Source organism: Oryzias latipes, chromosome 9, assembly GCF_053564925.1.
Source record: "Oryzias latipes strain Hd-rR chromosome 9, Olatipes_Hd-rR_3.1".
Classification (NCBI taxonomy): domain Eukaryota; kingdom Metazoa; phylum Chordata; class Actinopteri; order Beloniformes; family Adrianichthyidae; genus Oryzias; species Oryzias latipes.
The window spans coordinates 14,170,615-14,185,128 of NC_136245.1; the positions used below are offsets into that span (position 1 = coordinate 14,170,615).

The 14,514-nt window shown below is 38.1% G+C and overlaps 3 protein-coding genes across 3 annotated transcripts; 1 reads left to right on the forward strand and 2 right to left on the reverse strand.

Annotated features, from left to right (window-relative positions):
• Nucleotides 1-2,347: 2,347 nt before the first annotated feature.
• Nucleotides 2,348-3,033, reverse strand: gnrh1 (prepro-gonadotropin-releasing hormone). Its single transcript, NM_001104699.2, has 4 exons — nt 2,982-3,033; nt 2,742-2,893; nt 2,570-2,665; nt 2,348-2,476 (listed from the first exon to the last, which is right to left on the reverse strand). Exons 2-4 carry the CDS (start codon nt 2,874-2,876, stop codon nt 2,432-2,434), a joined length of 276 nt encoding a protein of 91 aa, NP_001098169.1. The 5' UTR covers nt 2,877-2,893; nt 2,982-3,033; the 3' UTR covers nt 2,348-2,431.
• Nucleotides 3,034-3,301: 268 nt separating this feature from the next.
• kctd9a (potassium channel tetramerization domain containing 9a) lies at nt 3,302-10,606 on the reverse strand. Its single transcript, XM_004072541.5, has 12 exons — nt 10,083-10,606; nt 9,805-9,926; nt 9,344-9,387; nt 9,158-9,254; nt 9,033-9,091; nt 8,826-8,954; nt 8,478-8,545; nt 8,303-8,398; nt 8,078-8,227; nt 6,259-6,364; nt 6,042-6,175; nt 3,302-4,607 (listed from the first exon to the last, which is right to left on the reverse strand). Exons 1-12 carry the CDS (start codon nt 10,128-10,130, stop codon nt 4,491-4,493), a joined length of 1,170 nt encoding a protein of 389 aa, XP_004072589.1. The 5' UTR covers nt 10,131-10,606; the 3' UTR covers nt 3,302-4,490.
• Nucleotides 10,607-10,634: 28 nt separating this feature from the next.
• ankrd39 (ankyrin repeat domain 39) lies at nt 10,635-12,710 on the forward strand. Its single transcript, XM_004072540.4, has 4 exons — nt 10,635-10,947; nt 11,071-11,174; nt 11,260-11,463; nt 11,554-12,710. The coding sequence occupies exons 1-4, from the start codon at nt 10,854-10,856 to the stop codon at nt 11,698-11,700; spliced, it is 549 nt and encodes a 182-aa protein (XP_004072588.1). The 5' UTR covers nt 10,635-10,853; the 3' UTR covers nt 11,701-12,710.
• Nucleotides 12,711-14,514: the final 1,804 nt, after the last annotated feature.

Sequence of the window (14,514 nt, forward strand, 5' to 3'; positions counted from 1 at the left end):
TGCTCTTTTAGTGTTGGAAACGTGGGTGTTCTCTTTGGAGTAGAGAATGCTGCATCAATGTGTTCAAAGGGAGCCCATTTGAGTGGAGGGAAAGAACATAAGGTTCTTGCATTTGGTTCTTAGGGTGACACGTGATGCACTGAAGGAAGTAAAAACCTGTTTGTCTGTCTTGTATCTGACAGGGACCCCAGAGACCTCTCCTTGGTCCTTGTCACCATGGCTCACTGCAGGCTTCCGCTGCTTTGGCCTGACCTAACCTTTCTAAACTGCCGGCCCCCCTTCCAACCTTTCATTTTTACCCCCTCTTACCTGTGTGTCCTTTCAAAGCAGCAAAAGTCAAGCAGCTCTGCTCCTTTTGCCTGGAATGAAAGACCTGAGGTACTGGAGGTGCTTACGTGGTTCTGTGGACCTTGGCAAGGAGTAAAATTACAAGAACTACACTTTGTGTTGTTGGCCATTGTAAAGCGGGCTTGGGGCACATTACTGTAGAATGAAAAGAAAAACTCAGCTGGAGACAAACACTTATTAAGTCCAGGAGGCCAGACTCCTTGTCAGTGGAGCACTTCCAGAACGATTAGCATCTTGGCTTCCCTGCATTTTAATTTAGTGAGACTCTCATGCATGCAGTGTCTCCAAATCACAGGAACAACTTGAACTTGTTTGCCAGAGATTTGCTCAAGCTGTTGTTTTGAGTCTCCAAATTCTTCTAAAGACATTTTCCTAGACTAATTTTGAAACTATAGTCAACCTCCTTTCTTATCCATATGAGCAGAATCCATAATCCAGCAATTTTCCAATGAGCTGAGTAAATTTATGGTGATGGCTATTTTCCAGAAGAGAACATGCAGGTAACAGTTGGCAATGTTTGCACACACATCTGGTTCCTGTGAGAATAAATAAATCTTTTTTTTTTTTTTTTTACCAGCAGGTGAAAAGGTCAGGAAGGTACGCTGCTCCCTCGACACTCTTATCTTGGCATAATATGTACCAAACATCTTTAGGAAACAGACGGATTGCTCATTCACAGGTCAAACACAGATTGGCTACATCATTTTATTCTTTGCCTCTTTATTCAGATTGCCATTGGACTCTATAGCATATCAGGTGATCTCTGTTGAACAGACCTCCAATGGAGAGTTTATGTAAGGTTATAGTTCCCATCATCCCTTTATTACTTCAGATGTCATAACAGCAGGAACTTCCTCATTAACCCGTTGTGGGTTGCACAGGTGTCAACAAACACAGAGCAACAACAACTTTAGTGTACTGTCTCCGTCAGGCTTCAGTCAGATTGATTGGGAATAATTAGTGGAACTGCAGATTTGAGATTTCATGCTCAGCAGGTTGTGGGTTTTTCAACAAGTGTTTCCCTGTTTTAAACTTGTAAATATCACAAAATGACATTATTTTTGTCCTATACCAATGTTTCATTTACAACAAAAAATTACGTTCTAGCAAAGATTGTCTTTGATGTGGCTTAAATTTAAAATTAAGTGAATATTATTAAGTAAATTATATAAAGTATTATCAACATATGCTCAGCAAACGAGGAAAACTATAAGTGATATTTGAAACAAGTGAGTTTGTGATGAATAAAAAAGGAGCAGAACCTTCTAATAAAAAGTAGAATACACAGCATTTGATGCAGTATAGGGTCAATTATACAGAGACAAAAACTCTTTCCACAGATGAAAATTTAATTTTGATATTTTGCTAAATCTAACACTCTCTGAATCCTACAGTGAAGGAATTAAATCTCCATAGAAGTAGCTTTTTGTTTTTACCTCCTAAGCCCTCTGCTGGCCAACTACACTAACACCACAAAAAAGGGGCTGATCTGAATTTTTACCATCATTATTAAAAATAGAAATCATCAAGCATGACCACAAACTCCTCAAGATCTTAGAAAAAAATCTGTAATCAGGTAAGAATGTGACCCACTCTTAACACCAAAGCTCACAAAAATCACATTTTCGACATCCAGAACTATTTAAATTGTTTACAAACGAGGAAATGCAGCACCACTGTGAACACACTATTGTCTTAACTATTCTGAAACTTTTTATAGGCCTCAAATTCTCATTTTATTTATTATATACTAAGTTACTTTTATCCACTGATAACATTTGTTAGGTCTCCATGTTAGTGAAAGACAAAGGCAAGAATATAGCCACTAAAATATTGTAAAATTTAGACAAATAATGCAGTTAAAAAAAATACAATCAAGTAAAAGTAGACCAAACCCTCAAAGCAAATATGGTTCATGTGCAAATGCAGCAGACACATCGCATCCAGCCTTCCATCCTGCTGCCCTTTCTGTTAGCTATTGCAAAAAAACACCCTCATAGCAGAAGAAACAGCTTTTATTCACGATTAGCAATCAAAGTCAAATATCCCATACAGTAGAGACACTTTGTTATTTTACCAGACATCATTTGTATGTTCGGTATCCGTTTTTTGCTTCAGTTACACTCCCCTAAAAAGAACACATTTGATTAGGACAATAATATTTATGGCCTAATCATAATACATTCACTTAAATAAACACAGAAGGATAAGTGAAGCTTACAAGAAGCCCTTTTATTCTGTAAATCTTTGCTAAAGATGACTCCTCCAGGTGGCTCAAGTCACTGCAGGGTGTATTGCTGTTAAGGAGTCTAATCTGCTGGAAGAGAAAAGACACACATCACAAAGAAACTAGCAAAACATCATCTTTTAGTCAGACTTTTTTAGATGCTTACATTTTCCAGTGTGTTTGGAAAGTATTTCAGTTCTCGCTTCCCTCCAGGACTCAGACCAAATGACCAGTGCTGGCAGCAGCCCTGTGACAGGACCGAGCTCACCAGCAGCCACGGCATCCACGTTTTTACCACCATTCCTGCAGAACACAGAGCTGCGACACAGAAATGCAGGTTAAGTTGAATATTTTGGAACAAATATATAAAACTGTGGCATTGAATTGTTGAAATCCCATCCTATACCTTCAGTTCATAAGTCAGGGAGCTGCTCCAGTTTTCTGTTCTCTGAATTCTGCCGCCCTGCTTTATATGAGTCTGTCTGCTGCGTTTTCTTCCATCACTTCACAGCAGGGTGTCACAAAGTGGGATTAAGAACCGTCATGAATCACATGCAACCTGCAGAGCAAGTTCACACCTAATGCATGATGTAGTTTTAAATTTATTTAATTTATTTGCCGTTTAATTAACACAGCATCTTACATGGTGTTCTAGAAAGCTCACAGCTACTTTATTTAAAAATCTCATTTATGATTTTATCTAAAACAAAAATGAACAAAAGCTTGTTTTTCTCTTCATAGAAGTTTATTTTTAAGTCAACATTTAGACACACTTACATCTGTCCCCAAAGCAAACAGATCTGTCCTGTACGGCATTCATTAAGATATATTAAAATAAATAAAAAGACTTCCTCCTTTGTTTTTTTTACACTCTGTTTAAAAGAAAAAACACAACATGATTGCCTTCATCATTCACTCTAACAGGCTGGGTACCTACTATATAAATAAGTGATCAGTATTGCAGCGGAGCAGCTTTCAGATGCAGCCAGACAAAATTCAAACATGCAAAAACACAATGACTGACACCAACAGAGGAGAAACTCTTCACAATAACATCTAACCAGTTCCTTTTTGGGGGAAGATTTTGGAAGCACTCAATTTGTTTTGCTCAAAGTTCATAAAAAAACACATTTGGTAATTAAGGTAAACCAAACAAAAAACATGTGCAAAAAGCGTGATTGAGAGAAACTACGCAAAGTGATGTTTCGGGAGAATACAACAATGATGAAACGGCTCTTTTAAAGCATGCTCTGATAGATTATATGCATATAGTTATGCGGGATTAAGAGAAGTAATACAAGACAAACATGATGAATGTAACTGTGGATCGCTCGCACACTATCAGAGGTAGATTCACAGAGCACGGAAAACAAGTGTTTTTTTTTTTCAGGTAGGAACTGGAAATCCTCACAGCTCTCCGTCATGTTTTGCATATTTAAAGTAGCATAGTTTTTACTGGTGCACAAACAGCACTTCTCGCCTTTTACGCTGCCCTATTGTACTGTATGGCTTTGGTTTGCATTGCTCAATAATTCCAGCAAAAATAAAAGACATTTCAAGAAGAAATTCATTAACCACAGACAGGAAAAACTGGTAAATGTTTGGAACCCAACAACACTATGAAGTTCACAGGTGAGAGGATCTGAACTCTCTGAGCTTCGAGTGATGTAAATATAACACAACTGAATATAATAATCCAAACACTTTAACACACTCAAGAAATGTTTTTTTGGTGGTGTGTGCAGCTTAACATTTAAAAATGCATACTGACAACCTTGGATAAATCCTAGTGCAAGATATTTAAAGCTGTTTGTGGAATGCCAGGGAGACACAGAGTTCAAGGAAAGAGAGAATTCAAGAGATCAGTCGACGTGATATATGACAGGAACGAATGAACCAGGAAGCAGCCAGCTGGTTATCTGACACTCTGCGACATGTGCAGAGGGGTCAGCATCTCTTCAAAAATGGCTCCTTTCACATTGGAGCCCCTCAGGTTGGCCTCCTGCAGATCACAGCCAGAGAGGTCACAGTTCTGCAGACAAAAAGATGGAAGGAGGGTTTATTGGTTCAAGCCAAAAACATTAACATGAGATTATAATTTCATTTTAATTTTTATGAAGATGTAGGCAGAAAATTATTCAAATATTTTCTTGCCACTGTGGTCGGCAACCTGTGGCACCGGTGCCCCAATTGTCACGCAGAGGGAAGACAGTGGCACATGACAACAATAAGCACTTCATCTGACGTCTGTTTGCATCTTTCAGATTTAGAAAACAAAATTGTGTTTGAGTGATCATCTCTTCTTACAATGAGCTTTTTTCCCCCTATGGCATCATAAGGAAAGGGTTCATTCACGCAGCACTGTTACTGTGACCCCGCCCACCTATTGCCTAAATATAGTGCAACTTTTCCACGTCAGCCTTCATTAACGGGCAATTTAAATTTTTGCGCACCATAGGAAAAAAAAAAAGTACGTTTGCCACGGAGAAATGACAATGTGAGCTGTTGGTCATGTTTTTGGCATCGCAGTGGCTGACATTTATGAAGTCATAAGTTCAGTTTGTTAAATAATGAAGAAGCAAGGTCAGATTTTACTTAGACTTTCTTTTTGTTCTGCCAAATGTCATTTTGAAATGTGAACAAGTTTTAAAATTAAGACTACAGCTGATCACCACTCCGTTTACTGTGGGGTGAAAAATGAATAATGACATTGTCCAATTGTGGAAAATGTATATTACTATAATAAGCATATTCGTGAAAAAGTAAAAACAACTAATTTTACAAAGCACCCAATTACCTTACATGAAGTTACCCTGTCTCATAATGTAACAAAAGATGAATAAGCCAAAACACTTATTTTTTCATGTTAATGGTGAAGTTCTCAGAAATATTGATGCTATTTTGTTGTGATGTATCCAATCCTCTTGCTGTAGTTACGACATACGTTAAATGCAGTACTTTTACTTTTAAACAAACATAGATGCAATACTATTTCAACTTTGCCCTATTTCCCTGTGCAATATTGTTATGAAAGCACTTTTTTGAGTTAATACCAAAATATGTTCAAAAAAGCTATTTGACCTGCGGTTTGTGAATTATAGTTGCTGATGGCACAGTTGTTAAGGAGAACATTTCAAATTGGCACTTCAAGTCATAAACGTAGCGGACCCCCGGTCTATGATGAGCTAAACCTCAAATTTAGTTAATAGTTATTTGTTCACATTAGAAAATCTGCAAACAAAAAAACCCAATAAACCCCAGATTAGTTGCTTTTTGTTCTTTCAAAGCTTTCCTAAATTTCTTTCCAAATAATTTACTTAATGGCATTAGCTTTAATAAAATGACAGAAAACCTAAAGGCAAAATCTATTCGGGTTTGAAAAGCTGCATTATTTTTGTCACCAAAAAGGCTTAGTCATCACCATCGATTGCTTTTAAGGATAATCCTGTCTGATGGCTGACTTCACCTCCAGATCCGTTCCTGCCAAAGTGGCCCCCCGCAGGTTACAGTTCTTCAGCTTTGCATTTTTGAGGGTGGCCACACGCAGGTTGATTCCAGTCATTTGGCTTCCTTCCATGTCAACTCCTTTCAGGTTTGCACCTAATCATCAAAGCATGTAGTTTATATTAAAAAACAAAGCAAAAAGAAAAGTTAAAAGCGGATTAGGGACTCTGAGTAATCACCTTCCAGATTGGCCTTCAGTCCAGAGGGGTCCTCAAAGTTGCATCCTTTGAGAGAAGCTCCTTCAGCGTTTGAGCACAGCATCTTCACTCCTTGCAAATTAGCTCCCTTCAAAAAAATGACACATTCCAACTGTAATATTTGAAGTCATATTGCCAATGAATAGCCTCAAAGACACACTGTTAAATTTTTTTTCTGTTTTTAACATGCCCTTGTTGAAATTTTTCTCGTAATAGAGGACAAAAAGAAAATTGTGTGTGAAGGCCACATCATTGTAAATCAATAGCAGACGAAAAAACTGCTGTTGGATAAAGAGCTTATTTGTGACGTAAAAAAGACGATGGGCGAGCTTCCTGAGCTGATCCATTCTGATGCATCCACTTGCAGACAAATAGATCCATGCAGAGCTCTTAATTAACTTTTTTGTTAGTTGGAGTTTCCAGTAAAATCCAATGTCTACCAGCTAAATTAGATTTCCACACTCTTCTCTGGAAAAATTATTTGTGCATTTGAAAGCGAAACCGTAATCCTCTTTTTTATAAAGTTTCAGATGATAACTATTAATCTTGCAAAAACAAAACTCTTAAAATAAATAAAAGTGTCTGATGTCAGGTTTTATAACATTAGAGAAATGTAATGTTTTAACAAAAGACACGTCTTATTGCTGAACCTTTTTATGAACACACATTTCTTTCAACCATTAACTTTTCATCAAAGTTCTAATGTTTATTTCTAGTAATAGTCATTTATTTACATCTTAAACTTTTTTTAAAGAAATTAAGTTTATTCAAATCATTTATTCAAATTAAGAAATCAACTTTTTTTAAATAAAAAAATGTTTTTAATGTATAACAGAAGAATAATGATTAAAACTAGAACTAAACAATAAAATAATAATTTTAATTTTTTTCACCAAATATTTCATGCATAGAAAAAAACTAGCATATATTAAAATATCTGCAAGGTTTTTTTTATCATTGTGTATTTTTTTTACAGATCAGTGTGTTGTAGTTGTGAGTCTTAGTCATTTCAAAAAGTTCAATGACATGGAGCAACAATTGAGTGTGTGTTTGTGTTGGTTGAGGTCAGTGTGAGCCAAAGATAGAAATTACCAGTGGACCTGAATGCAGCTGAAGTATGGAAATTCAATGCAGTCCTTGAATGCACCTCCTCGCACAATAAGGTCAGAATTTACAGTTTGAACCAACTCTACGATGGATGTTTGTGGTAGCCGAGTGGGGGAGTCATGGTTGTGAGTTTGAGCCCCCCAGATGCTTCACCTCCCCAAGTGGCTAGTGAAACTAATTTTCTACCAGCCAAACTGAAATTTAACCCACATTTGGCGGGTCTTCGTTTTCCTCGTCAGAGCTGGTATCTGGCTCAAAACTGTACGGCTGGATAACTCTGATATTGCTCGCCATTTTTGTTGTACTGCTAATGTCGGTTGGGTGTGTGAGAGTCTGAAAGCTAGTGGGGGAGCGAGTCAACAGGGCAATGGGGAGGGGGAAGAGGAGTGGGGTTGCTGTGCATCAACTCAGAAGTGTGATCATAATCATGATTAAAAGACCACTGGGAACAATAACTCAAAAGATGATCAGAGTGTGACTTTAAAGCTACCGTATGCATTTGTGCTTAAAAAAAAGTAAAGAAAAGTCAAGGAAGTTATTTTCTTTTTCATTTTTTTTGGGTGGGGTGGGGTTTTCTGAACTGTAATCACCTAAAAAATCAGTTTAAAAATGGATTGGCTTAGCTGTCACTATTGGTAAAGGACGATGTTCATACTCCACATATGGATGTTTGAAAGAGCTTCTGGACCCTTACATCCAAGATGGCTCCAGAAAGGTCAGCCCGCTCAAGATTAGAGCAGCACAGATTAGCATGTGACAGGTTGCAGCGGCTCAGGTTGGCCATCTTGAAATTTATGTAGCGTAGATCGAGCCGAGACAGATCCCCGCCGCTGAAGTTCAGTCCCTATAAGAAGAATCAGAGCAGCATGTCAGCATACCTCCTAAAGGAAACGTCGCAAACATTCCTGCGCAGCGTTACCTGACAGCGGAGCTCCGATTTGGTGGGTGTTGCCATGAGGAAGCGAACAAACTCTTTCCGGGAAATGGGAGAATGGTCCTCAGGAGGCTGCAAGTTCTTTTTATAAAAGCAAAAATATGTGAGTCAAAACCAACAGGAGTCAGGATCAGACTCATCTGCAGCGCATTTATATCACCTTAATGGTTACTTCCAGCTGTTCAGCCAGTTTTTCAATCCCAAAGAAGCGTGCCTCCTCAAGGACTCCTTAAAGACATTTATTAGAGAAACTTCTTTTTTTCCCCAAGCTAATTAATTCGCTGATATTCTGCAAACGAAATGTTTTTATTGCAAAAATAAAAATAAATAAATAAAACAGTCGAGCCCCCACACTCGTTCTTTGAGATTTGAAAAGAAAAGCACAAGTTGTTTCTGTGTGGGGCATCTCGGACAAAAACAAAGCAAAGTTCTGTTCATCCTCTGGCCATAACGCTCTGTGGAGCCATTCAAAGACACTTGATTCTTCAGGGCTTGTCCAAATACTTACCTCTTACATTGATCCCTTCATTGATAATAAGCTGGCCGTGTCTTAGATAGTTGAGAATGGGCTCAAAGTATTCAGGGCTGCGGTCGATTAAGTAGGCCCCATGCTCGTCCTGCTTGTTACCCCACACATCTGGAGGTGGACAAAACTCATTTAAGATGACAGATAAAATAACAGTAGAAAACGTAACCATCTGCTTTTCTGAAGTACCTTTCTCCCGGAACATGTGAGCAAGCATGCTATCTGGCTCCTTGCTGACTAGAGTGCTTCTGCACAAAAAAAAAGACATTTAGCATAACAAAACTGACTTGCAACAATAATTTAGCCAATTCTACCTGGTAGTGGTGAATAGACGCCCCCCAATATTGAGGGTCAGCCAATCGGTGTGTACTCCCAGCCGCTCAGATGTAACCTTAACTTCATTCTGAAGGCCTGCCGCAAGGTTATAATAGGAAAGATGGATCGAAACATTATGGACACTAGTAGAAGAACGTAAAATATATGAAGCAAAGAAACCTCACCAACGAATGGATCTCCCTCTGACACATACAGCACATCGTCATCTCTGTTTCAAGAATTACAGACAGTTATGGGGTTCAACAATTTAGGAATAAAAAGGGATATGAATCATAAATCAATAATTTCAATGAATTTTTACTAAAACATGCAATATCTATTGTTATGTCCAATTCAAGGATCGCTTTCCGGGATTTGTAAATGTTTTCATACAAAAAGATCTTTGTTAACTTTTAATTCAATAATCACACATTTTATTAATAACAGATCCTTCTCATCTCATTATAAATGACTATGTATGTGGGGGGAGGGGTAGAAGTAAAATCATTTATTTAAAAAATCGATATGTAATCAATTTGTTTTAAATCATATCTTGTAAATTAAAATGTAATCAGTTTCCTATCTTGACAGTGATAACCAGCCCTAGTATTAAGACATCAACATGCTTAAACTGACAGGAACTTACCGTATTAATGCAATGTCATCTATAAGACCACCTCTCCCATTGTATAAACAACAAGCTTTGATTCCTAGCTTACTGCTTGCGACAGATAATAAATCAGGCAAAGTTCCGTAGACTGCTACCACCTGGACAGAAACACAAAACAAAACCAACACAGATAAAAGTCCCTCTACATAACTGCCGGATACTTAAACTAGCATAAGTTTATGTGATTCAGCGGTCATTCCGCGGCCCAGGAGCCAACAGTCAGAAACATAATTTACCCCTTTGTTTAAACCCACCTTGCCATTTTTAGGTGTCCCGTTAACAAATAGGGTAACTCTTCTCATTCTTTGAACGCTTTGGTTGTGGATAAATCTAAATTTTATTTGATAAAAAAAACGTTGTTTCTACCAGCTAGCAGCTTGTTTCCTGACTGACCAGCTAACTGCATCCGACAACACGAGACAAAAGACGCGTTCATGATGTCTGGGATTTTTTAAAAATTATTTTTTATCAACTGTTTTTTTTAAAGTGGTAAACATTTTAAATGTTTTTTTAGCAGAACTTTGTTTTAATAGCATTTTTGTTCTCAAATCACAATTACGATTTTTGTTTTTAGTTAAAATAGGGTGTCTAAATATATTTTATTTATCAAACTGTAACAAATCTTAGCTACAGGAAAATTCTACAGCTGAACGCTCAAAATGCTTATCAATAAGAAACACTTGATTTAAAATATATATATATTATTCTTTATTTATCGTAACCAATATTAAGAGAAAATTGAGAACTTTCCGATAGCATGTAAAGTATCTTCCTGCCTACAAGTCAGCCATTGGTCATCTGGCTTTACGTCATTACGTTCCATGCGTTCGTTCTATTGGCACTTTGCTTTTCGTTGCTAATGTTTCGTTGAGTCTTTCTAGACCATGCTGTCCTGTTTGACTAGAAATATCACGTTTCTGCTCTTCTAACAATGACATTAACGTTGTATGTTAGCTCTGTTCAAGCTAACGTGAGCTTTCCTGATTTTAAATAGCTTGGTTGGTCACTTGGTGTCATTCAACACAATGTTTAATTTGGAACAACAGTGTTCGTGTGGCTCCCATTCTGTTTCTTCTCACAGTGTTCATCAAACTCTCGATGAAATGGACTTTGAGCGAGGTTTGCCTTCACGTCTAAGTACTAAACTGTTTACCAGACAGTTTAAATGGTTGTTTCCTAAACTAACTCCTTCATTGACTTGGGTAACCAGTTTTCTAATCAGTTTTAATACCTGGTCTGCAGGAATCTGGTCTGCAGCAGTGGATGGGGACTTGGACAGAGTCAAGTCTTTCATCGACAAAGGTACTGATCCAAACCTGAGAGATTCATCAGGGTACACAGCTCTGGTGAGTGTTTTTGGAGAGCTAATCGGTGGTTTTATTGGTTTGCACTACAATTGTCATCTTTTCCTATTTGTTGCCTCTTTCATAGCATTACAGCAGCCGGAATGGTCATCTGGCTGTTTGCAAGATTCTTCTGGAGAATGGCGCCTGTGCATCACCTCAGACGCGAGGCGGGGCCACGCCACTGCACAGAGCAGCGTACTGCGGCCATCTAGATGTGGTCAGACTCATTCTGCATCATGGAGCAGACCCCGGACTTTGTGACAATGATGGTGCTTCTGCCTTGCATAAGGTGCAGGAATTATAAAATGAAAGCATTTCATAGAAACAGCTTGAGGTTATAATCTATACCCGTTTTCATTTTTCTATTTAATGCGTGTAGGCAGCAGAACAAGGTCATAAAGAGGTGTGTCAGCTGCTTGTGGAGCATTGTCCAGCTCTCTGCAGTCGGGCAAACAAGAGGCTTCAACTACCCTACCAGCTGGCTAAACATGCAGACCTGCAGGATCTCCTTAAACCACCTCTGTGATGACTGGTTCTTACTCTGCCAGAATTTGGATCCCTAATTACAGAGATCTTGCAACTTGTTTTTTATCACTTCACCCTAGTGGTGTTCAGCCCTTTTCCTCAAGATTTATCATCCAAACATCTATATGTCTACCTGCTGCTAATTACCTATATTAGGTGTGTTTAGTCAATGCCATCCCTCAGCAGACCCACACAGTAATGACAAGTCTTACTTCTTAAACGGTAACACAACAGCACAGTTGGAGGCTGACTCCACTCTCAGGCCAGATTTGAAGATGCCAAATGGGGTTTAGCTGGGGAGGTGTGGTCTGAATCTGTGATTGACAGCGACACTGAGATTAGCTTGAGGTAACATACAGTCCTGCTGCATCTTCAGTAATGGAGAGTGATACAGAGGAAATTGATGCCAGTTTTACCATAGAACTTTCTGTGGAGGTTTAGGATTTTTCTCCTTCAGCATTTCCCGAGGCAGGTGCTCAAGGTCCAGAACCTTATTGTTTCGAGCTTTTGGCTCCAGATGCTGCCTCAGCAATGCCTGACGGTTTGCAGGACTGAAGGGGACCAGTGTCTGAATGGTAAATAACGATAACATCATAGCTAATGAATGCTAAAGTATTAAAGTTATGACGATTAAAAAAAAACAACGTTCCCAATGGTGTTTTAATTATAATTAAGAAGTTTTAAACTAAAATCACACAACCTAAATGTCTCAAAAAGCCATATTTCATGTTTATCTGAAGCTACTGTTTCCAAAATCTCCTCTACGTGGGCGTGGCCATTGGTGCTGAGCTGAGTAATCCTGCAGAGCTTGACCCAAGCGGGGCCACAGACGACACCGACTGACCGTCTATTCTCAAAAGTTTATCTTTGGTGCTAAAGAAATAGTGAAAAGTTACATATTATTATTGGTTCCAAATTGACACCTTTTGAACAATGTGTGGAATGACAAAACAAATGTGTGTACCAGACCCTGCCGTTTAATAAAAAGAACTTTGATAAGCCTGTGAAAAATGTTTTGAATTACATGAATTTAATTAATTAATATTTTATTTAATTTAGGCTACATTGCACCAGCAACCAGCACTGGTTGTTGTACATAAAAGGAAACGGCACAAAGAAAGTGACTTTGCCCGTAATTTTCTAAATACGTGCGGGAGAAGTTGCGAGGAAAATGTCTACAAGTGGATTCATTAGAATGGAGTGGAGCAGGGAGCTTGTGGCCCGCCCATCGTATTTTTTTATGTCAAAAATAACCTCTCTTTCAAACTTTTCTCTTTAAAATTTTTTTTTCGTCTTTTCCTGATTCTCAATGATCTGGATAAAGAAATGCCACAAGAACACACAATTTTCATTGGAGTGGGTCTTTAACTGCAAACATGAAGTTCTGTTCATCTTCATTCAGCTCAAAAGAAGAACCAATTTTTGCAATCGCTGCTGTGCCGTCACGGTGTACCAATGCTATCATGCTATGCCTATGCAACACTTACTTTATTGAAGGAGTATGCAGAAATGCTGAGCTTGAGCTTTTAAAATGTCACAGCCAACGAGGCTCTTGCCTTTGCAGACCAGCATATATTACAAAATGTCTTACTTCTTATGGAGTACCAGCCACCCATGTCAAGAGAATGTTATTCTTCAAACATCATAAAGGCTGGTCCATGACATGGAAAAAGACACTGTCTCCACTGTATGTAAATCTCAAAAGCAGAACTGTAAGGCCTCATGGTGCCCTCTAACTGAAAACTGGCTGTCCCTATTCAAATCTTAACTCAAAACCCATCAGTTCAGGAAATCACTTTTTTGACACCTCCTCACCATTTCTGTCTCTTTTATTTGTTTTTATTATCTTTTACCTGTTTTATTTGTACTGTTGTCTTGAGAGTCCTGAAAGGGCACTTTTAAAATAAAATGCATTAAAATTTTTTTAGGAAAAAAGTAATCAATTTTAGAAAAATGTATTATATCTGCTGTAAGATTTTGTTTTATAGTAAAATTCCAATAATGTTTCACTTGTCCTTTTAACCATAGTGAGACACTTACTGATTTTATTCGGTTAAAACTGCTGCAGAAATAAAGTTTACCTACAGCGCACATCTCAAACACTGAGCATAGTTGCAGAAACTTAAAGTAACAGAAAATGAATAGATCCACATTTTTAGGCAAAGGAAACAAAAGTTTGTTGAGAACAAAGACATCTGTTGATTTAGTTTGTGTCTTGTGGGAATGAATACCTCAAGATAAACAAACGTTCTCTACATTAAATCTCTTTATATTTATGTTCATATCAAATTAAAGCTTTTTGTTACTCAAAGAAACTATAATGCAGCATGGGTATTTGTAATCTCTGTGAACATGACGGTTTTTGTTGCCAAAGCTTTCAGATGTTTGTTGTTGTTTTCAGTCTGGCAGTAGGGGGCGACATTGCATTAAGTAAACGACAACGGGTTTCTAATGTACCAAATGAACGTTGTCGCAGCTAACAATGATCTCATCCCATCCTCCTAGGATACTGCTGGAAAATTTAACAGTTTATTGTTGGTTAGAGAGGAGGGCATGAGGAGTAACTCTCGGCTGATATCACTGAAGGACATTGGTCTACCCTGTGAATGCAATCAATGCTTTGATAAAGCTCAGTCTCTGGAAAACTAACAAAAACGTGTGAAGTTTCCCCCTGACTTGAGCAAAATAGCGACTTTTTTCTTCTTTTTACTCAGTTAAGCACCATCTTTAGTCCTGCTGTTTTGACCTAAGCTGGAAGTTTTCCAAGCCAGTCTGAACTAACCAATAAACTAAACTGTTACAAACATAAAGTATG

Coding starts and splice junctions, on each gene's coding strand:
- ankrd39 (XM_004072540.4), top strand. CDS start 10,854: ATGTTTAATTTGGAACAACAGTGTTCGTGTGGCTCCCATTCTGTTTCT. Junction 10,948..11,070: donor TGAAATGGACTTTGAGCGAG/GTTTGCCTTCAC, acceptor CCTGGTCTGCAG/GAATCTGGTCTGCAGCAGTG. Junction 11,464..11,553: donor GTGCTTCTGCCTTGCATAAG/GTGCAGGAATTA, acceptor TAATGCGTGTAG/GCAGCAGAACAAGGTCATAA.
- gnrh1 (NM_001104699.2), bottom strand. CDS start 2,876: ATGGTGGTAAAAACGTGGATGCCGTGGCTGCTGGTGAGCTCGGTCCTG. Junction 2,666..2,741: donor TTCCAAACACACTGGAAAAT/GTAAGCATCTAA, acceptor TTTCTCTTCCAG/CAGATTAGACTCCTTAACAG. Junction 2,477..2,569: donor ACAGAATAAAAGGGCTTCTT/GTAAGCTTCACT, acceptor TGTTCTTTTTAG/GGGAGTGTAACTGAAGCAAA.
- kctd9a (XM_004072541.5), bottom strand. CDS start 10,130: ATGAGAAGAGTTACCCTATTTGTTAACGGGACACCTAAAAATGGCAAG. Junction 9,255..9,343: donor AGAGGGAGATCCATTCGTTG/GTGAGGTTTCTT, acceptor ACCTTGCGGCAG/GCCTTCAGAATGAAGTTAAG. Junction 8,228..8,302: donor AATCGGAGCTCCGCTGTCAG/GTAACGCTGCGC, acceptor TTCTTCTTATAG/GGACTGAACTTCAGCGGCGG.